The sequence below is a fragment of the Mytilus californianus genome, unplaced genomic scaffold, assembly GCF_021869535.1.
Source record: "Mytilus californianus isolate M0D057914Y unplaced genomic scaffold, xbMytCali1.0.p SCAF_9, whole genome shotgun sequence".
Taxonomy (NCBI): Eukaryota; Metazoa; Mollusca; class Bivalvia; order Mytilida; family Mytilidae; genus Mytilus; species Mytilus californianus.
The window spans coordinates 53,327,600-53,350,872 of record NW_026262745.1 but is presented as its reverse complement, the minus strand read 5'-3'; the positions used below and the strand labels follow the sequence as shown (position 1 = coordinate 53,350,872).

The 23,273-nt window shown below is 31.8% G+C and overlaps 1 protein-coding gene across 2 annotated transcripts in view; it reads left to right on the top strand.

The window, feature by feature from the left end:
* The first annotated feature begins 2,888 nt into the window (after positions 1-2,888).
* Positions 2,889-23,273, top strand: part of LOC127714137 (galactose-3-O-sulfotransferase 2-like) — an 85,462-nt gene continuing 65,077 nt past the window's right edge. Inside the window, exons 1-2 of one of the 2 annotated variants that reach the window (XR_007987570.1) lie at positions 2,889-2,944; positions 15,864-17,807. Coding sequence is in view for 1 of the 2 variants with exons in the window: in XM_052220137.1 (XP_052076097.1) it covers positions 2,904-2,944; positions 15,864-17,274 (1,452 nt within the window). In the remaining variant the exon portion in view is untranslated. Of the gene's footprint in view, positions 2,945-15,863; positions 18,002-23,273 lie in introns of those variants that run through there. The other variant, XM_052220137.1, reaches the window with a different exon arrangement.

Genomic DNA, 23,273 nt, shown 5'->3' with positions numbered 1-23,273 from the left:
CCACCATTACTGGTCAGTATGTACATATCCTTTCATCCTCGTGTAGTATTATACAGCGACATGTTTAAATAAACTGAAATTGCATAATCATATTTTAATGTTAAAATCTCTTTAATTTAAGTTGAAATTAAAGTTGAATATCTGAATACACATTATTTGGTATTTATCTACAAAACATGTTGTACATGTATAGAGGTTGGATGGTGAAAGCAAAGATGGGTCTATTATCACGGTATTTATCTATAATTAAGTGACTTTGATGTACACTTAATATAAAAAAAAGTAAGGAGATGTAGTATGATTGCCAATGAAACAAGTCTCCATCAGAGACCAAATGACGTAGAAGTTAACAACTTTAGGTCAGCGTACGGCCTTCAACAATGAACAAAACCCATACCGCATAGTAAGCTATGACAAATGTAAAACAATTCAAACCAGAAACTAACTGCCTGATTTATGTTCAAAACAATAAACGAAAAATAAATATGATATACTGCAACAAACGACAACCGCTGAATTATAGGCTCCCGACTTGGGACAGGCATATACAGGATGTGGCGGGGTTAAACATGTTTGCCGGTGCCAAACCCTCCCCTAAACCTGGGACATTACAACATATATATAAGAAGTACACTTTATATTCATTTCCCACATTCAACCACAGACGCTTGCAGCATCTCCGATTTTTCCTTTATATCTTTTAACCAATGTTCCTTTAATATTTATTTTTGATATGTCTGTTGATCTTATGCTAATTCATACGATATTACAATAATAGTAGTTTATATATGATGGTCCTCTATTTTTTTTTACATTTGTGCATTTAGGTGGTTGTCATTCAGGCACATTTACATTTTTATATCCACGGTTCATAATCACCCTGCCCCGTTAATAGTGGTTTTAATGGAAAGAGGCATATGTTGTATCATACATTGAATCTTCATTAACGTTCACAAGACATTGGTCTGTCAGAAATCAGTACTTTTTGTAGCCCTTGATCCTCTTATAGGTATAATTTGAAATCATTTGGAATTAGTGTTAAATATTTGAATCACCCCAAGTCCAAACAGTTCTGAATAAAAGTAATAAACAACACCAAAGATCTGATTTCAAAACAAATTCTCTAATGCTAAAATATACTAGTAAACCAAAGAAACGATACAAGGCAATGTATGTTCCATATATAATGAAAAAGGATACACTGTACCAAGGTAAATAATTGTCTAATTAGTCTAATATTTACAGAGTGTTATTTTCTTATCAAAACCATTGATTTCAGGCAAATACGCGAATTTTTTTTTTTTTGGCAATTTTTGTTATTTCAAAAATCGTATTTTCACCCAAAAATTCAAAAATCTATATTAGAACTTAAAACCTTAAACTTAAACATGTCTGCTTAAAATTTTGAATGCCTTTGCAGATATTTGAATACTTAATTCTCATCTTCGAAATTATATGCCGACTTTTGTTAGCATTTTCCGCAAAATAAATTTGACCCATGTGTTCAATAACAAGTTATTTTCTAACTTACCAATTTGGTCAGATTCTTTTAATCATATATATTTTCTTTGCAAATGAATGTTTTTCGTTGGATGATTTAACAGTTTTCCTATTTATTATATTTTATGATAAATTGGAGTTCAAACTTGTGTATCGTTACTTTTATTGACTAGTATATATCAAAATATGAAAAATCATTATTATTTATCAGTTGTAGTTAGCTTTGAACTGCCTTCCAGTAGTTGCAAAGACTATTAGATTGGTGCTTTGTGTATTTTGTAAAATTTCTGCAACCATCCTCCTACATTAATAAAAGCTTACCTTTATAGCATGATGATTTGAATTATACATATAGTGAACTACGGTCCTCTTCGGATTAACATCTTAATGGGTATGGTTAATACTTTTATTAAATATTAAGCTTGTTGAAATACAAACATCAGTTAAGCAGACTAAACACTTTTATTGTTTATTTTGCAAGTTTGTTCTTCTTCTCATTTATTTCATACATCACAAGCCCTTTTAAAAAAACTGACATTCAAAAAATAAAACATGCAGGCAACAAAAGGACGTGTGCAAATTTAGAACTGGTTAATATTGTTCTTTTTATGGCAAATTAGTCAGGGATAAAATTTTCAATTTCTGTTGTTGCAAAGGGAAGGTGCATGTTGTACAAATTTACAATGTGGTTTGTCAGACAGTTCTTTAGCGATTGCTAGTTAAGAGGGTCTGGGTGGGGGGTCCTTCATTTCTGTCTTGATTTTTTAGGCCATTTTTCTCTTTTTTTATACATTTTGCCCATTATTCTCTATTCTTTATATTTTAGAACCTCACTGATCTCTATTCTTTATTTTTTTGTCCATTTTTCTCTATTCTGTAAACCCCATCCACACCCTCAGTTAACAACAACTTATTTCAAAATATTTGTTCCTTTATCAATTTGACAGTAATCTTATTCAGCTCTTTGCACATATATGTACCAGTATTTTATAAGATCACACGAGATCTCGTAGTATATGAGAATGCATTTACCTAATGGGTTTATACATCTATGCTAATAAGAAATACCGTAATCAAATGTGTGTTTACACTTAATAAGTAAATGTGTTACATTTGAAAGACAAAATATTGCTACTCATAGATTTAACAGATGAACAAACACATATGCTGTATAAGTTTGTTTTTTGGATTTTCCTTTCTTCCCGGTGTTGAAAGGAAACAATAGACAACGTAAACATTTATCTGCTGTTAATCGAACTTTTGTGTTTACAGAGGGAAATGCAATACACCGTCATCGATACATTAATTTTGTAGCTACCTTATAATAAATATATGAAGAGGTATGAATTTCTAATTTCAATTTGTTTTATTTTCAGCGTATCCAAAAAAGATATTGTGCTACTATGCCAAAACTACAGTTTTCCATTAGCAAATGTTTATCAAGGTAGGTTATGTTTTGATTTGAAAAGGGAAGTTTAAAAAATCGAGGGGAAATAAATTTATTTAAACATATTGATTGTCAGTTTCCATAATTGCATAAATAGTTCAAATTTACCTAATTTTCTATATGTATGTTGATTTTGATTATTTAAGGGGGGGGGGGGGGGGGGGGGATCTAGGATGAAAAATGTTGTCCTGCATTTTTTTTAGTTGTAATCTCTGTCCTGCATTTTTATTTTTCACTCTATTCGGTCCTGCTTTATTAGTTTATCCCAGCAAAATTTTTATTAGTTTATGTCCTGACTTTTTTTACATAAATTGTCATCCTGCCTTTTTTTACTCAAAACTCCTGTCCTGCCTTTTTTTTTTACTCAAAACTCCTGTCCTGCCTTTAAATTTTTTCAAATTATTTCATCCTAGCCCCCCCCCCCCCCCCCCCTATAAAAATTAAGTGGTAGCTCTCTTATGCGATATTGAAAAACTCGTATGTGTAATGAGAATATGTAGCCTCTTTTAACTAGTTCCCTATATTCTATGTCTTACCGACGAAAACATGTTGTAATCTAGAAATTATATATGTATTTTTTGTTTTATTTACGAAATACTTTTTACATGTAAAAAAGTTGTCTTTTTATGAATGTATTAGAGACTGTTTTAATGATAGTGTCTCATAAGTCGTTTTCGCCTGGCATCCTTCTACTAAATGTTAGGTTCTTATGACTTTATGTATATATATATATAATTGTCGAAATCCGGATATGGTGTACCAATTTTTGTACCTTATGTTGGCGGTATACCATCTTTGCCTCAAGTTTAATGTTTTCTGTTTGGTATTAAATTAATAATTAAGATCCATTTTGTTACATCTGGTGATCCGTTTATTTGGCAATCACCATGGCAGTCAGCAGGGTTTAAGAACATCTGTTGTTCGACCTGCTAGTCAAATGCGTTTTGTTAAAATATACTTTTTCACTTTTTTGTTCTTTTGGAAAATGTTGTTTGTGCTGTAGACTCCTCTACCAGGAAATTTGTTTTGCATGCACACGTATAAAAATTGCGGTTTTTATCCAACGCAATCATAGGTTTGAACGTTGTTTTCAATTTAGACTTGTTTATATATAAGTTCTTTGGAGTAACAATTAATAATCACATATGACTTTTTAAAAAGTAATTGTAATTAGTAAGAATGTATAGTCCCTAGTATGGACAGTGTGTTACTTGCCAATTTTTTTTTATACCCCTTCCAAATTTATTTCTCCATGTTTTATGCCTCAAATAGCAAGTAGGGGGATGAAATTACACTGTAAAAAAAAAAGGGTCATGAATTTTAAAGTAAAGTAGTGATTTGGTCCAGCTGAAAAAGGTTAAAAATAAGCACTTCAGAAGCTGTCAAAAGATTTCAAGACCCCCTTAATATAAAATTGTCCATATTTAGAGTTAGAGCCGATGAAGTTTTCATTTTGATATAATTTGTCCCAAAAGTAGTACAACACACTGTAAAAATATATTTTGAGAAAGCGCAGGTGGGATTTTTTTAATTTTCATTTATTGTCTAAAAGAAATGCACTACGAAATAGCTGTGTACTTGGACCTAAGAGGTGAAATAAGGAAATATAGAATCTGTACTTTGGCAACTTCCCTGAATGATTTGATGGTGTCAATTTGTCAAATAGCATGAAACTAAAGGATATAAACTTTTATTTGATAGAATTTCTGCAAAAATGACCAATTTTGCCATTATATGGTCAAAATAAGCATTTCATAGCTTTTTCAATTTTGATGCATAAGTGGCATTCTGACTTTCTATTTGACAGGTTTTCATGTGTCAATATTTGTATTTCTATGCTTTAATCCAGTTGTATTACTCATTTGTGAACTCTGAATCTACAGAAAAGAAGATTATCTCAGACATTATGTGCAAAATGTGTTGTATAAATGACCCTCGTCTAACGCCCTGTTTGGATCAAGTTAAATGTAAGCCTGTTGAGACTAAAATTGCCTGCAAGTTTTTCACTAAAAAGTGAAAAATCTTTGTATCAGACCATACTGTCTGCAAAAAAAGTTGAATGCAAGAGTCTTTTTGTGCTCAGATTTATTGTATCATGTCACCTGAGTATAAAAATGATAGAAAAGACACACATTTTTATTTCCTATAGCTTCAATACGCATTTTTATATGTAAATATGTGCTACGGCCTAAATTGACCCTAAATTATTTTCAGTCTTACTTGGCCTAAGACCCTTTTAAACTAATATGATATGTTATTTGTAAGTTTTCTTTCCATTCAAAGTACATTAAATACATATGTAAGGATTATTTTTAACCAAGAAGCTTTACAAATTCAAAATTGCTGGAAAATATTACATATTCATGTAAGGCCCCCCTTCATTGGAAAACCTCCATTTTTAGGCACAGGCTCATATAAATTTGACTTTTGAATAATTATGCTAAGTCTGATATATGAAATGAGTACTCTATTGCTTTAAATACATGATATATTATATATTAAGGCATTTTAAAATTATTTTTTTGCAATATTTTAATTTTAAAAGCCCCAAATGTTGATAGTTGAAATTTTTCAATTTTAACTTCAAAAATTTAACACGCAAAGTTGAATATAGAATTTATCATATTGTCTATAATTTATATTTTATTGCCATGAAACTTTGTAGGCAGTCTCATAATTTATTAAACTTTGGTCATACCAAGTTTTATTAAGATTGGTCAACTTTTTCTATCCTTTGAATCTTAAATAAGAAATGAGATAAAATAAATGTTTGCGTTATAATTTTGGTCATGAATTTTAAAGTAAAGTAGTGATTTGGTCCATCTGAAAAAGGTTACATGTAAAAATAAGCACTTCGGAAGCTGTCAAAAGATTTCAAGACCCCCTTGATATAAAATTGTCCATATTTAGAGTTAGAGCCGATGAAGTTTTCTATAATTTTGATATAATTTGTCCCAAAAGTAGTACAACACACTGTAAAAATATTATTGAGAAAGCGCAAGTGGGATTTTTTAAATTTTCATTTATTGTCTAAAAGAAATGCACTACGAAATAACTGTACTCGGACCAAATGAGAATGTCCTCAATTTAAATTTTGACATCTAGAAAAAACACATTCTTAATAAAAAAAAAGTGTTGCCAAATTTGTGAAAACTAAAGCGTTGTATAGCTTGAAAATTTGTATTTGCTGCTTCTCCTCTAAGCACGCGACATTTTTTAGTAATACATGTAGCAATGACTGGTCGGCTTGGAGTCAGAATAATGTGTCCGGTTAGAGTGACATGTGTTTTCTTGTGAGCTAGCAAGTTAAAAAATCTGTCTCAGTGTGTCGGTCTAGTACAAAGCAGGATAATATTCTCATTGTTTTTTCATATTCCCGTCCTGATTATACATTTAATTTGCCACTGGACTGACTATCAGCCATCTATCCATCTTAATCGAATTCTTGTCTAAATTGACCAATTTGAAAAAAAATGTTCTCAGATTTTGGAATTCGACTTTGGTCATCTCTATCTATTGTTGCGACTATAATGAAAATTTCTCTGTAAACACTACATTAGTTTCAAAGTTATGCTTAAAATATAATAGATTTCTATAAATGTGTTGCAAAAACAAGAAGTATTGAAACTTCAATATATTGTAAGATGTTGTGCGTTATTTGTTTTGTTTAATATACAATATTGCAAACTAGCATATCCATACAATGAATTATAGTTAACGGCGTTTTTCTAACAATGACGTTCTACCTCCATAAGCCGGGAAATGTCATGGCGGGTCACATTTATGCATACTTTGTGAGTGAAAGTCTGAGGTAGTACATCAATAAATTCCGTAAAAATAACATTTATTGCTAATATAGTCAAGTTGAAATCTATTTTCTCTAATAATTTGTCCACATCCAGATCTATATGTAGCATAAAATTTATCCTTTCCTATGACACGCCATCATTGAATACATATATCTTGGACAGTTAAGCCAATCCACGTCACCGAAAAGCAAAGTTTTCGGTTTCGGTCTAAATCTACATCACATATATACTAATAAAACGCCATTAGAGCTGTTTTCCTAATGCTTGTAGTTTAAAGGTGTGGTTGGCTTGCTTGCTTTGTTTGTATGAATGTTTACTTAAGCATTGTAATTAAGATTGAGCAAACATTTATACAAATAAAGCAAGCAAGCCAACCAAACCTTTAAACTACAAGCATTAGGAAAAAAGCTCTAATGGATGCATCTTAGATAAGAAAGAGCGTTCACAAAACAATCTTCATTTCACGATCACGTCAAGTGAGTGGTAACGTTTTCATCTCGCACAAACAATTGCCTTACATTTGACGCTTGGATGATTGCATAATTGATATTTCTCATGCCATTGTGTATGCATAAAAAGTAAAATCACAAAAATACCGAACTCCGAGGAAAATTCAAAACGGAAAGTCCCTAATCAAATGACAAAATCAAAAGCTCACATCAAACGAATGGATAACAACTGTCATATTCCTGAATTGGTACAGTCATCTTCTTATGTAGAAAATGGTGGATTAAACCTGGTTTTATAGCTAGCTAAACCTCTCACTTGTATGACAGTCGCATACAATTCCATTATATTGACAACGATGTGTGAACAAAACAATCAGACATAAATGTAATAGGTAAAAATGTCAAAATAGGGGTACAACAGTCAACATTGTGTTATAATCTTAATCACTAAAATAACAAACAAATATGTAACAAAGAAACACAAAAAGGCATACAGACAAAGCACACAAACAAAAATGAAAGACAAGAATACAAAAATTTACCATAGCACAATAACACAATGACGGGATGTATAAGTACCGAGCCACGTCAAATGGATATCACCAAAAATAGACTAAACAGTAAAAGTAATATTCAAAAAGACAATTACAAGAATACTATAACACATTATTAGGATGATAAACAACGTCAGTACCCAGAATCTATACTTCAAGACCATCGTGTGTTATTTGTGAAGTTGATACGGAATATTTATCAACAAGGTCTTGGTACCTTCCGATGAACTTTTTTAGAAAAAGGACGCGACGTTCTTTGACATACCCCTGGTTCATCAACTTTCTGCTCAGATACTGGTGACATTTTACAAAGTCTGAGTACATCTTATACAGTAAAGAAAGTTCGAGCAACCTAAATTTATGTATGAATTTCTTATAAATCGTTGTTACAAATAAGCAAATACGTAATTGTAAGAATACATGGATATATTGAATACAATTTATTGTTACATGTTTAAATAGTTATATATAACGGGGTATAACCGCCGTATAGTTGATTCCGGACGTTAATCGCTGCATCGCGAAGCGATGTTGGTAGATAGACCGTCCTAATATTTTCACCAAAGACTAATTGACGTACTGTTCAGTTAAATATTCAATGTTTATGAAAACAAAGTTTACTGCTCCTGACAGCATTGTATATTATTTATAATACATGAACACCCTGTGACTATTTTAAATAGACAGGTCTGTGAATTACTTGTAAACATCGCGAAACAAACACTCTGTGTAACTCAAACTTGATTAAACTACAAATAGAACATAGTTGGTTGGCTCTTACACTAAATGCGACCGTGTATTTTGTGATTTGTTGTTGTTGTTTGAAATACACAATGCGAATGAGAAACCCGTTGTTTTATTTTATTTGCAGACATTTACTTGAAAAACTGACCTCAGAATTTTGGCACTGTACGATTCATTCTCTTTGTAGTTTGTTTGCTTTCTTTAGTACCGTTTGTTGTACATTCTTGTACTGTTCGTTGCGTTAAAGCCTATCAATATGGTAGAAATATGTATGGTACGGCGTGACAAATTATCAAAACTTTTTTAAGCGAGTACTAAAACTTTTCAAGGAAAATTCGCCTTAAAAATACGTTATATTCATAGATGTTCTACTCCAGTATATTTTCGGATCCATGACACACTAATAGCAAACTCACCAAAATATTTGAATATGCATGATATGAACGTGTATCACCTTAAGGCGATGTGACGCATATCACCCTGACCTTCGTGTGAACTTGACCTTTGACCTCAAGATCAAAATACTGGATTTCTAAGAAACTGGATTGCAATCAGGCGCTCCCGATAAGTGAGCTTCTCTAGCTCCAGTAAGATCACGTCAAACCAATACAAAATTCAGGTTGTTTTAATCTTTAATATGAAATGTAAGAAATGTCAAATAGTTTTAGTAGTTGCAAATGCTTGCTAACAAAAAATAAAAGATAGGTATTTCAATAGAAACAGCTAATTATGTTCTCGATGTTTCACTAACGAACGGCACAGAACTATGACGAAAACACGCAACGAACGTACAGAAAAAAAATCGACGAACGGTACACAACGCACAACGTCCGGAATCAACCATACGTTGGTTATACTAAGCATCTACGACTAGCTTGCATTTCAAATTGTAAATATAATCAATACTAAAGTCATTAAAAGACTATTTTCAGTTGTTGCATGTCGAATTATCATATAAAACAACAATGAAAATTCATCGCACCTCCAAAAATTCCACATCAGAAATGATCGCACTTACAGTGATAATGCATCGCATTTATAGTTAAAATGAATCGCATTCAGTAATCAATATTATGGATTCAGCTGCTTTAATTACACTTTATTACACTTTATTGGACTTTAATCCTGTTATTATACATTAAAAAGTGATATTCTAATGAAATTGTGTTAAAACATACATTCAAATCAATTATTTTTTTTTTCAAAAAGTAAACAAACGCAGTTTTTCCCATCATCCTTTAATCTACAATAGACATACTCGCATACGACAGTGAAAATGAACTAACTAGATTCGAATACTGAAAACCATGACCAGAGAGAGAAGACAACCAGCAAAATATAAAATATAAAAACATTTTCCATATATTTTTTTATTAATAGTAGGCAACCCTCTTTGTTGATTGGTTGTAGTATATTAATCTCACCGACTTTTAAAAGAGCCCACCAAAAATCGACCAAGTAAACAACTTCTCCTTGTAGATACTCTTAAACTAGTAGTATTATGCATCCTATCCCGCTTAAATATCATATATTTATTTGAAATTACCCAAGATATACGAGGTGGTTTACAGAATAGAATATAATCCCCCCCCCAAAAAAAAATGAATGAAGAAAAAAATAAAGAATAGAGAATAATGGGGTGCTAAAATGTACAAAAAAAATGTATAAAATTAAGAAAAAGGTAAAACGAATGAAATGTTCAACTGGTCGTAATCGGAACTGGTTCATTAATGTTAGCGATGCAAATTCTATACATTCGTAAGCATCGATATTTTCCTCCAAAATCACGATCTTGCACGAGTTAACAAATCTTGACGTATCATTACGTCCACCATTGCAGACAAAATTAACCTTACATCCATGCATCCTTGCATTGTGTCAGCAATGATTACACATTACAACACTAATAAAACAGTTCGTGACAGAGGTCAGACCAAGATACCCATTGAGAACAAAAAGCTCTGCAATGGTGGGAAAAAAATGAAAACAAGTTAGAAATTTCATGCGTCCGAAGCGCTATTCTGGATTTATCTTCATCATTTACGCTCAGAGCCGAATATTTGAAAGCCGAGGATGCAAAAGAACAGAAACAGTAGAAGAGCTATATGATCAAAAGGACATAAAAAAAATAGCCAAATCAGTCGAAGGTCAACTTTGCCCGATGGATTTGAAACCTTAGTTTCTTTATAATTTCAAAATTTATAAATGAACAATTGGAGGAAATTGAATGGAATTGCAGAATCAAAACGTCTCTTTAGCCGGCATGATTCCTACGTCTTCAGTTTCATATTTGTAAGATCTATAATCCATTACAATTTAAAACAACAATTTATTGGTAAGGGCTGGAAGACTGATACTCGAGGACGGATAACATTCTCTTTGATTTTTTTGGGGGGATATGACATTTTTTTTTCACTACCAATAAATGTTAAATATATTTTAGTAATCTCCAAAACAATTGATTGATAGGCAATATTTTTATATTTTGTTGGACAGTTGGGCTATCAAGGATAATATCTAGTTCAGGTGATTGAATTTTTATTCTATCGGATTTCAGATTTCTCTTAAATCTACTTTTTACGATTTACTACCGGTACTTTAATTAGATTGCAGTACTAGTACCTCATATTACAAACCAAATACATGTATGATCAAATATACATAATGTCATCTTATCTACTGCTTATTATCCCAGATATCCAAATTATTATAAAGAAATTAAAATACTTTCTTTCATTAAAAATGAAATTACGACGTCGGCTGAGAGGGCATTGTATATATTATCCGTTACATTTATTATCAACACCTTGTACATATATTCTTTTCGAAAATAAAACAGTTAAATAGAACAAACAAAACTATCCGTCACAATGATATATGAGGGTCTGGATTAAGGTGAAAAAAGGGGGGTGGAGGTTGGGGGGTTTTACATTTCTGTATTCTGTAATTCTTTTGGTCATTTTTCTCTATTCAGTAAGAAATATGCTTATTCTGTAAATTCTTGTGTTCAGATCGTGCATATGAAAATTTCCTGTTGTATCATGATTTTGACTTGATAGATCTTTTTGTCTGTATCAACGACATATGTATGACGACACTACCCCGTGACCCCTCACCCCTGAATCTGTCACTGTACTGCATAAATGATACCATTTATCAATTTTGATTAATATCTGATTAAAACAAAACACGGGGAAAACTATTTTAATTTCTTTATAATAATTTGGATATCTGGGATAATAAGCAGTAGATAAGATGACATTAGGTATATTTGATCATACATGTATTTGGTTTGTAATATGAGGTACTAGTACTGCAATCTAATTAAAGTACCGGTAGTAAATCGTAAAAAGTAGATTTAAGAGAAATCTGAAATCTGATAGAATAAAATTCGATCACCTGAACTAGATATTATCCTTGATAGCCCAACTGTCCAACAAAATATAAAAATATTGCCTATCAATCAATTGTTTTGGAGATTATTAAAATATATTTAACATTTATTGGTAGTGGAAAAAAAATGTCATACCACCCAAAAAAAAATCATAGACAATGTTATCCGTCCTCGAGTATCAGTCTTCCAGCCCTTACCAATAAATTATTGTTTTAAATTGTAATAGATTATGGATCTTACAAATATGAAACTGAAGACGACATCAGAAGACACCATGTGACAATTTTAAATAGTCAATTGTTTTAGTGTAACAGAGCTGCTTTTTTTTCTTAGATCTACAAAAAAACAAAAAAAAAACGAACTGGATGTTTTTATATCAATATTAATGCAAGTAAATAATTTTAACCCGTTTTCAATATTAAAGATCTGAAACTTTTATTATTAATATAAATTTGATACAGAATTTAATACGATTAAACAATTTTGCAAGTAGTCATAAAAATTGCTCTGCCTAATGAGTTTAATAAATCATATTGCACAGGGATAGAAGCTTTTAAATACTTTCTTTCATTAAAAATGAAATTACGACGTCGTCTGAGAGGGTATGGTATATATTGTCCGTTACATTTATTAACAACACCTTGTACAAATATTCTTTTCGAAAATAAAACAGTTAAATAGAACAAACAAAACTATCCGTCACAATGATATATGAGGGTCTGGATTAGGGTGAAAAAAGGGGGGGGGGGGGGTTACATTTCTGTATTCTGTAATTCTTTTGGCCATTTTTCTCTATTCATTAAGAAATATGCTTATTCTGTAAATTCTTGTGTTCAGATCGTGCATATGAAAATTTCCTGTTGTATCATGATTTTGACATGATATATACTTTTTGTCTGTTTCAACGACATATGTATGACGACACTACCCCGTGACCCCTCACCCCTGAATCTGTCACTGTACTGCATAAATGATACCATTTATCAATTTTGATTAATATCTGATTAAAACAAAACACGGGGAAACTTTTTAAAAGCTTCTCTCCCTGTGCAATATGATTTATTAAACTCATTAGGCAGAGCAATTTTTATGACTACTTGCATAATTGTTTAATCGTATTAAAATTCTGTATCAAATTTTAATTATATTAATAATAAAAGTTTCAGATCTTTAATAAGGAAAACGGGTTAAAATTATTTACTTGCATTAATATTGATATAAAAACATCCAGTTCGTTTTTTTGTGTTTTTTTGTAGATCTAAGAAAAAAAGCAACTCTGTTACACTAAAACAATTGACTATTTAAAATTGTCACATGGTGTCTTCTTATGTCGTCTTCAGTTTCATATTTGTAAGATCCATAATCTATTACAATTTAAAACAACAATTTATTGGTTAGGGCTGGAAGACTGTGATACTCGAGGACGGATAACATTGTCTATGATTTTTTTTTGGGTGGTATGACATTTTTTTTCCACTACCAATAAATGTTAAATATATTTTAATAATCTCCAAAACAATTGATTGATAGGCAATATTTTTATATTTTGTTGGACAGTTGGGCTATCAAGGAAAATATCTAGTTCAGGTGATCGAATTTTTATTCTATCAGATTTCAGATTTCTCTTAAATCTACTTTTTACGATTTACTACCGGTACTTTGATTAGATTGCATTACTAGTACCTCATACATGTATTACAAACCAAATACATGTATGATCAAATATACCTAATGTCATCTTATCTACTGCTTATTATCCCAGATATCCAAATTATTATAAAGAAATTAAAATAGTTTTCCACGTGTTTTGTTTTAATCAGATATTAATCAAAATTGATAAATGGCATCATTTATGCAGTACAGTGACAGATTCAGGGGTGAGGGGTCACGGGGTAGTGTCGTCATACATATGTCGTTGATACAGACAAAAAGATCTATCATGTCAAAATCATGATACAACAGGAAATTTTCATATGCACGATCTGAACACAAGAATTTACAGAATAAGCATATTTCTTACTGAATAGAGAAAAATGGCCAAAAGAATTACAGAATACAGAAATGTAAACCCCCCCCTTTTTCCCCCTAATCCAGACCCTCAAATACCATTGTGACGGATAGTTTTGTTTGTTCTATTTAACTGTTTTATTTTCGAAAAGAATATTTGTACAAGGTGTTGTTAATAAATGTAACGGACAATAAATACCATACCCTCTCAGCGGACGTCGTAATTTCATTTTTAATGAAAGAAAGTATTTAAAAACTTCTCTCCCTGTGCAATATGATTTATTAAACTCATTAGGCAGAGCAATTTTTATGACTACTTGCATAATTGTTTAATCGTATTAAATTCTGTATCAAATTTATATTAATAATAAAAGTTTCAGATCTTTAATATTGAAAACGGGTTAAAATTATTTACTTGCATTAATATTGATATAAAAACATCCAGTTCGTTTTTTTTGTAGATCTAAGAAAAAAAAAGCAACTCTGTTACACTAAAACAATTGACTAATTAAAATTGTCACATGGTGTCTTCTTATGTCGTCTGAATTACAGTGTAAGTTATTGATCTGTAATTTATATATTCGCCATCCGTAATTATTATCTAAAATGTTTATTTGACATGCCATCCTCGATAGAAGTGCGGACGTGAAAGAAAGCACTCTTCACCAAAACGTGAACGGAGATTACATTCCACGGAGATTACATTTCGATGATTTCGTCATTTATAAAAGGGGGGTCATAAAACATAAAACGTGAATCTGAAGATAGAAGTTGTATTAAAATTGAATGTTGACACCGATATCGATCTGTTGCATGTAGAATTTATTTTCAAAATAGGTGTTTGTTTAGAATATACCATTCCACGGAGATTACATGCTTAACAAATCTCTGCAGTTTTCAAAGTTGTTTAGTTTTCAAGACTGATATGATTTGGAATAAATGACCATTTAACAAAATTATTTATGGTAACCTTATAAACAAAATTATTTATGGTAACCTTATAATCAAATTTGACTCATATCACACTCTATGTTGTGCTAATTTGAAATATTTAGTCTTGCTTGGTCTTCTATCCGTTAACGGGAATTACAGGTTTACGAAGAAAACATTATGACGGCCGGTACGATCACTATCGTTGTGCAGTATGTACTAAACTTTATAAAAATTAAAAATATAGATAATAAAGAAATATAAAAAATCTCAGATATAAGTATAACAAGCTACGGGTATATAATTCGAAGTCGTTAGTTTTGCTTTGTTACGGTGGGACAAATCAGCGTCATAAAATGGGCGCTTTACCGGAGAACCAGTGAGTAGCGCAAAGCTAACAAAACCTGCGTTTTAGGAGTAAGTGCATGGGACCTATTTGTATCATTTTTATATCTGGTTCTATTGCCAATGTTGTTTCATTGATACTGTGTCTATCCAGTCTGTATCTGGATATAATATCCATTTCATTTTCAAAATGATCAAATGAAGAAAGTGTGGTTCTAATATTGAAGATTCTTCTTCGTCTTCTAACATTTGCGACATCTTGATCGAGAATAAAGACATCTCAGATATGGTTTAATTCATATTTGCGGAAAAACTACGATCGAGATACGACTGGGTATAGCTGTAGTAAGTTACGCCAGGATTTACGTATTATTTACGCTCATCTTAACTTACGACGGCTTTGTGAAACGGCTGTAAAATCTACGATTTATTTACGATGAACGTACGATGACACGTAGACTTACGAAGGCTTTGTGAAACGGTACCCAGGTTTATAATTGTGTATGCCAGACGCTCTCTTCTTCTAAAAATACTCATCAGTGACGCTTGAATCAAAATCGTTAAAAGACCGAACAAAGTACTAATTTGTAATGCATTGAGTACCGAAAATTTCCGAAAGGTTTTAATGATTTGTTCTTATGTTTATTCATTGTTTTATTTATCATACATTTATGTTTTTTTCAGATTTTTCCTGCTTACTCTCCTTGTAGTTTGTGTGATTTTTATATCTATGCCATTTATAGGAAAACACTCAACTGTGATATTTTATGAAGCTGCATTTTATAATGTTTCCGTTGGAAAAAATACTCAACGTCATTCTAGACAAGGTTATTCAGAAGCTTTTAATATAAAATCCTCTAAAGAACAAAAACAATTACGTTCTGTGCACAGAGAGACTACAACACAGTTTACCACAACGAAACAACTAGATGTTTATACTGAAAAATTACCAACTGTAAGACATGAAAATAAAAGTACAACTATAAGAATGTCACAATCGATAAAATTATCGAAGTGCCATAACCCAATAAACCATGTAGCCTTTTTAAAAGTGCACAAAGCCAGTAGCACGACTGTAATGAATATCTTCCTCCGATATGGAGATTCGCACAGACTAAATATAGTTCTTCCAAAATCCGTAAAACAAAGTGCCTTCAACTATTTGGGTTATGGCGTAACAGTTCAGAAAAAAAGGATAAATAAAATTCCAAGCAACGAGACATATAATATTTTATGTAATCATGCTGTATTTGACAAGGAAGCGTTTGCAGAACTTCTGGGACCACATTCATTTAACATAGGAATCGTTCGTGACCCATTTACACATTTTCCTTCCGCTGCATATTACTACGGTTTACTTAGTCGTATTAAAAAACGATTTAGTGACATAAAAGATGCCGAAGAGCTACTTTCAATCTTCTTAAAAACACCTGATTCATTTGGTTCCATTTTACACATACACAACGGAATGTTTTCAGATTTTGGACTTCCAAAGAAAGACTTTTATAATGAAGAAGCAATTAATAAACGCATCAACGATTTAGATAAGGAATTTTCGTTAGTCATGGTAACAGAACTATTTGACGAATCTCTAATATTGATGAGAAGAATTTTGTGCTGGGAAATCAAGGACATTCTTTATGTACCTCTGAATATTAATAAGAATAAGAAAAAAAATCCAATAGTCCTCACTGAAGACACAAAGAAGAATTTATTCAAATATAATTATGCTGATTTTAAATTGTACATGTACTTTAGAGATAAATTGTTAGAACAAATCAAAGATGAAGGTGAGGATTTCTATTCAGAAGTTAGATATTTCAAAAAAGTTCATGTGATAGTTACAAAATTTTGTCACGAGAGTTATTTAAAGAAGTTTTCAAATTCTGCATCTATCGTTATAAAAGCTTCAGTCTGGAATAAAGCTTTTACAATTAATTCACAAGAATGTAAATTTATGATGTCTTCCGAACTGCCTTTACTTAAAGGATTGATGAGTAAGGCTGAAACACGGTATAATAACTGGCTCGAATCAATGATTGAAAGTTTTTCTGGCAACAAGGCTGTATTTCAAAAGAGAAACGTAATCTCATGAGTGAACTTATATTTAACCGGAAGAATTCTAAAGAATATTTTTGCCGGAACCGGAAACACAATGTTCGAAAACGAGGGTAAATTTCTGTCTCAGAGTCATCTTAATACAGTTTTGTTTACGATAATCATTATTTGTTTTCTGAGAGATTCATGTCATACGTTGTTTTAAGTTTTGTTAAGTGATAGAAAAAATATCGATCTTTGAAATCGTCTCATATCAATCAATTTGTTATTTTTCGTTGAATAAAATAACTACTACATGTAGTATCCGTGGGAAAACGCCTTTAGATTTTTTTTTATCATATTGAGAGGTTGAATAAAATAAAGAAAAACTTTGAATACACACATGTAAAAAAGAGTGAAAATGATATCAAACAAGTTTATGACAGTAAATGTTTGATGTCCTTGAAAGATTTAATTTTATTGAAATCACTCCGAGGTTTTGATCTTTAATTCATAGTTGTGGCGTGATCGTCCGTTTGCAAAGAATTTCGATCAAACCGGTGCTAGTGGTGGTCTTAAACTTTCAGTGAGGTGAGAGATTTTGCTCCATGTTGAAGGCCTCACTGTGACTTTGCGACGAAGAACAGCAATAACTGAACTTAATGTAAATTTGATGACTTTTACACAAAGGATTGAACTTTGCTCTCGGTAAGCAATGATTTTTTCTGAAAATTTGATTCTTGCCAACTTAACCGTTTATAATTTGGTATTGTATTACATGTATATTTAGCTATGGGATAAACCTCGAATTATCATCTTTGTTTGTACATTTGTTGTCTTGGAGATGTCAGGTGTTGGTGATTGGTGTGGTATCTTGAACTGTTCAATTTTTTGGATAGTTCCTTTGTACCTTACTCGTGAATGACCGGAATGGTAAACATGATAGGTTCACAATACAAGTCTTCTCACAATACAAGGAGCCTGTTGTTCAGTGGTTGTCGTTTGTTGGTGTGTTTCATAAGTGTTTCTCGTTTTTCGTTTTTATATATATTAGAACGTTGGTTTTCCTGTTTGAATTGTTTTAAACTATAGTCTTTTTGGTGTGAGCCAAGGCTCTGTGTTGAAGGCCGTACTTTGACCTATAATTATTTACTTTTTACACATTGTGACTTGGATGGATAGTTGTCTCATTGGCACTCATACCACATCTTCTTATTTATATTAGTCTATTCACAAGAGCAGATGATGTGTTATACTTTCTATGAGTATAATTCGGTATCGTATGAAAAGGGAAGCAATCCACTTCTAAATTTGATAAATATGACTGCTATCATTTATCAAGACTCGACCTTTTTGTGATAGCGATGATTAAAGTTAGTCATGAGAATAACAAAAAAATACAGAACACATTTTTGGTGGTTTGAGATACCCGATATACTTTTTATTGGGCAATCTGTGTGGCAATAAAAGATATCTAAAATCATCGAGTGTATTACTAAGTACCATGTTTAAAGCTACATGTAGGTTCATCTTTGTCTGATTGTCTGATGCTGAGCTAACCTAAGGTACTCCTATTTTATGGCTGGATACATGCGTTGTAGATTATCTTCAAACATATCAAAATATATATAAATTAGTACAATATATTCGCGTACCAGAAGCTGTCAATGACTAAGTCTAGCTTAAGGTTTTTCATATACCCTCCCCCTCGGACAAAAGAGGATGAATAAGAAGATGTTTATTTCCATTAAATGGGCTCACAAGGAGCATAGTACAATATAAGACATAAATAAGACAATAACAAAAAGAAACAACAATAGTCTAGTATACATAGAGTTTGAACATCATGAACTACACAATACATAAATATATATATTCCCTCCTTCTCAGGTATACCCCGACATGAAAAAAATTTATAAAATAAATTGGCAATGATTGGATGTTTAGCTTAACTGCAAAAGCCACCAAGGGACGGTGCTGCATGGCAAGGTGGGAGATAGACTCACATGGTACGTATACATGAATGTAAAATAGATAAATTGGTAATGATATTATGTGCAGATGCACAAACCTGGTATGTCATCCTCGTGCCTGATGCAGAAGGGGTTGATACATATTGTAAGATGACCCGACCGCAAGAGGCACCAAGGGTAAATGCTAATTGACATGCCAAAGTTTTCATAGTACCAAACAGAAAAACACTTAAATATAAAATATGGGAATAATTCTGATTGTCAATTATAAAATAAATTCAAGAAGGTACACTATTATTATCATAGGTGAGTCTACAAAAAAAAACATGCCATCCTCGTGCCTAATGCAGATACGCTAGATCTATATTTTGCCTTCATCAATCAGATTACAAACAGATATCAATATATCAACATTTTCTACATTTAAAAGTAGCCAGATTAGTTTTTGGCTAGGAATCTACGTGCTTAAAGTTAGGACACAGTGAGTTGATCATGGAGTACATACAGTTTCTACTAGTTAAAGATGATGTACATGAAAATAAAAAGTGTTTTTCATCGTCAATTTCATTTGAGGTGCACCTGAGACATATTCTGTTTTGTCGAGAAATACCAGGGTATCTACCTTGTTCAATTCTAAGTCTATGTGAGGAAATACGTAATCGAGTAAAATCTCCTCCTCTCAGGGGATAAGATATTTCTCAAAACCAAAATTGGAACAGCCTTCCTCTGAGTATTGTTATGAGCGACTCTATAGAGTCGTTCAAAACAGCCATCTCAACCTACACCTACAGTCAGTAAATTTATCATGTGTAAATAGTTTTATCTTAATATTAAAAATAAATAAAATAAAAATATGCACTACCACTATGTAAAAATGTTATTATCAATTTTTGTTTTTTAATTATAAAAAATGTTAAATTTTTCACTGTATATACGTCTCCACAAAGCAATGCGCAGTACAAGTTACATAAGCTTCAACGTGTTGAAGGCGGTCACTACAAAGTAGAAGTAGAAGTAGGTCTTGAAAGTGCTATAGCTACAGAGCTTTCCATCAGAACAGTCGTGCAATTTGAGTCTCCACTGATCCTCATAGTACTGGTACAGAAATTTCTTGTATAAAAATTTTAAGCTGTAATTACATGTAGAAGCTAAATTGCTAACCCCTTTAATATTCTTTAGAAAGAAGTTTAAGGATCCATACAATGAAGGAATTTTTGACTCATGTAGTAATTTTGACTCTAAATATGCCTCCTTTAGAAGTGGAAAAGATGATCCAAAGTTTTCAAGCCTGTGCCAGTATCTGATCACAGACTTTGCAATGTCAAAATGCTGAGTTAATCTACCGAGTTCAGAAAGAGTAGCAATATTTGTTGCTCTTTTGGTAACACCAAGTAAATGTTTACAAAATTTAATGTGTAGTCTTTCTGAAAGAAGCTTAGGATAAGGCTGATCTACATTTGTAGTCATAGATTTTATTTTTTTTTTAAAGTGTTAAAATATCCCCAAATTTCTGAACTATATAAGAGAATAGGTTTATTTGTATGATCAAATACATGAAGGCTTTTTTTTAAACTTGGATTCAGTGACAGAAAGTCCTTGCGTAGCTTATGGTAGGCTTTTAACGCCTTCTTATACAATTCTCTCTGAGCGAAGGAAAAAGATCCAGATGAACTAAAAGTTATTCCTAAATATTTACAATGTTGAGCACAATCAATAAGTATGTTATTAATGTATTCTTTTGTATTACAATACTTATCAATAATAGTTTTTAGAATAAACATATTGTCAGATGGTCGTGCTTTTTTGGTAAACCCAATTTGGCTATCATCAATGATATGATATATATCTAAGAATTTACAAAGACGAATGAATAATGACACGCATGTTTCGTCTGCCCGTCTGTTACTCTTCCGGTTTCTGAATGAACATAAAGTATCGCTTTAACAAATCTTTTGAAAATTAAAAGCAAAGTAATGAAGATTAAAATACAGGTCAAGTAAGATTTCGACGGCTTTGACATTTACTTTTCAAGGGTTTTGTCCTTTAGCTTTACTTAAACATTTTGATGTAATTGGTCTCCGGATGATGAGTCAGACAATAGTACCACTTGGTGAAATCTCTTCAGATTTTAACATTATGCCATGAACAATAATACAGGTTAATTTCAATTTTGACAAAACTCACATAAAGTGTATTTGTCCAAGAGTTATGAAACTTTAAAAATCTGAAAAATATTTTTTTTTAATTCCTATTATAAACTTAAAGTACACATTGACAGATGCATTATGGAATTTAACATAGTTGCAACTTTAACTTCCCGAGAAGAGAAAAAAAAAAACAAGTATTAGATGTAGACGAATGGCCTAAACTCATGACACATGTTTAAGTCCTTTGATCCATCGTATATATTATAATGAAATTGACCTACATATGATATACAACCATTATTTATGCAAGCGATCGCACTTTAAAGACGATTAAACTGTTACATTTGACATGTATCGCTCGATGATTAAACATTAAATGATCGAATAAAGATGATTAAATAGAAATAAATGTGTCAGTGGCGGATATGACAAGTCTTTATACTTAACATCTGCAATTAATATGGTGTTTCTTAACTGGTAAAAAGATGATGTGTCATTTTCAATTTCCTAACAACTGTTCGTTTATTTTAACTGTTGAAAATGTAGAAAAATAGCATAACATGTATGATTTACTATTGATATTCAAAACATTTTAGATTGATAATGTATCAAATACATTTAATGTAAGAAACGCTCTTCCTTTCTCCATAATATTTGTACCTGTGATACCAACATAAGCATGATGTCACAGTGGCTCTACCGTTTTCGTCTTTTTCAATACTCTGAAGTTTGAGGTTTCATTTTCTCTATATAAGAGGGTCTGGTTGGGGTTTACAGAAAAAAGAATAAAAGGCAAAACTTGCAGAAGAACGGTAAAAAAAAAACCCAAAAAAATTACAGAGAAAAACAGGGCAAAAAAGTAAAAGAATTACTGTTACTATTGAGATGTGCATGGCATATAATTGGAACTCGAAAGAGGTTGAATACGAATGAAAGAAAAAGTTTGCGTAAACACCAGCGAGACAACAAAGCATCAGCACGAAAATAAAGGTCACATACGAAAATAAAGGTCAACATATTACGATCTTCACAGTGTGCGTTAGACTATTCAAAAATGTTTATAAATGAATTCAGGGGCCTTGGTGGCCCAGTGGTATCAGTAGTTCATCTACCGTATACACTAGCCTGTCAACACTGATCGGTGTGAGTTCGAACACCACACGTGGCAGGTGGGTTCGACTCCAGTCTTAATTGACTAGATTTTCAAGTTTCCTGCCGAAGGTCGCTGTTTCACGCCTGTTTTTTTTTTTTTTTATCACACTGAGGTTTCTAAGTTTATAGGTTTGTGCACTTATGGAATTTGTCTGCCTATATTTGTAATTTAAGGTAAGTTAGGGTTGATTACTAGGATAAATCACATTGTGCTGTCTTCGCGTTCTCGAATAAATGAGCATTCGGCACACCTCGGCAGATCTATAAACCAAGGGTAAGCGGAATCTGCCGAAGTTTGCCGATTGCGTATACGTAAACGAGGACTAGACCAATCGGAGACTTTTCATGATGCAAAACCAACGGTCCATTGTCTTTATGCTTTCATATTTGGAACCTATACAAATCTTTCCTAAGAGGAACCTGATTTTAACCCAAACTTTTCATCTTGATAATATCCACATTTACTTTGAAGCGCGACTTTTGTAATTCATGAATCAATTCACGTTGATGCAAGTCGTGTCCTATTCTGGAACAAATTGGTCGTCTATATTTTTTTATGTTTAGTTTGTTATATTACTTTCTTACACATTTTGAAGAATTACGTATATGTGGCAGCGATTTATAGTATTCTTTTTATATTTTACTTTGTATATTTTATAACTTAACCAATTTTCCATTTCAGCGAATTATTTCAATAAACTATAAAAATATTTAATTTGATCTAAAGTTGTTAAAATATTTTGAAGACATTTTCTGAACTCATTACGCTATAGCTTTCCGTTTTC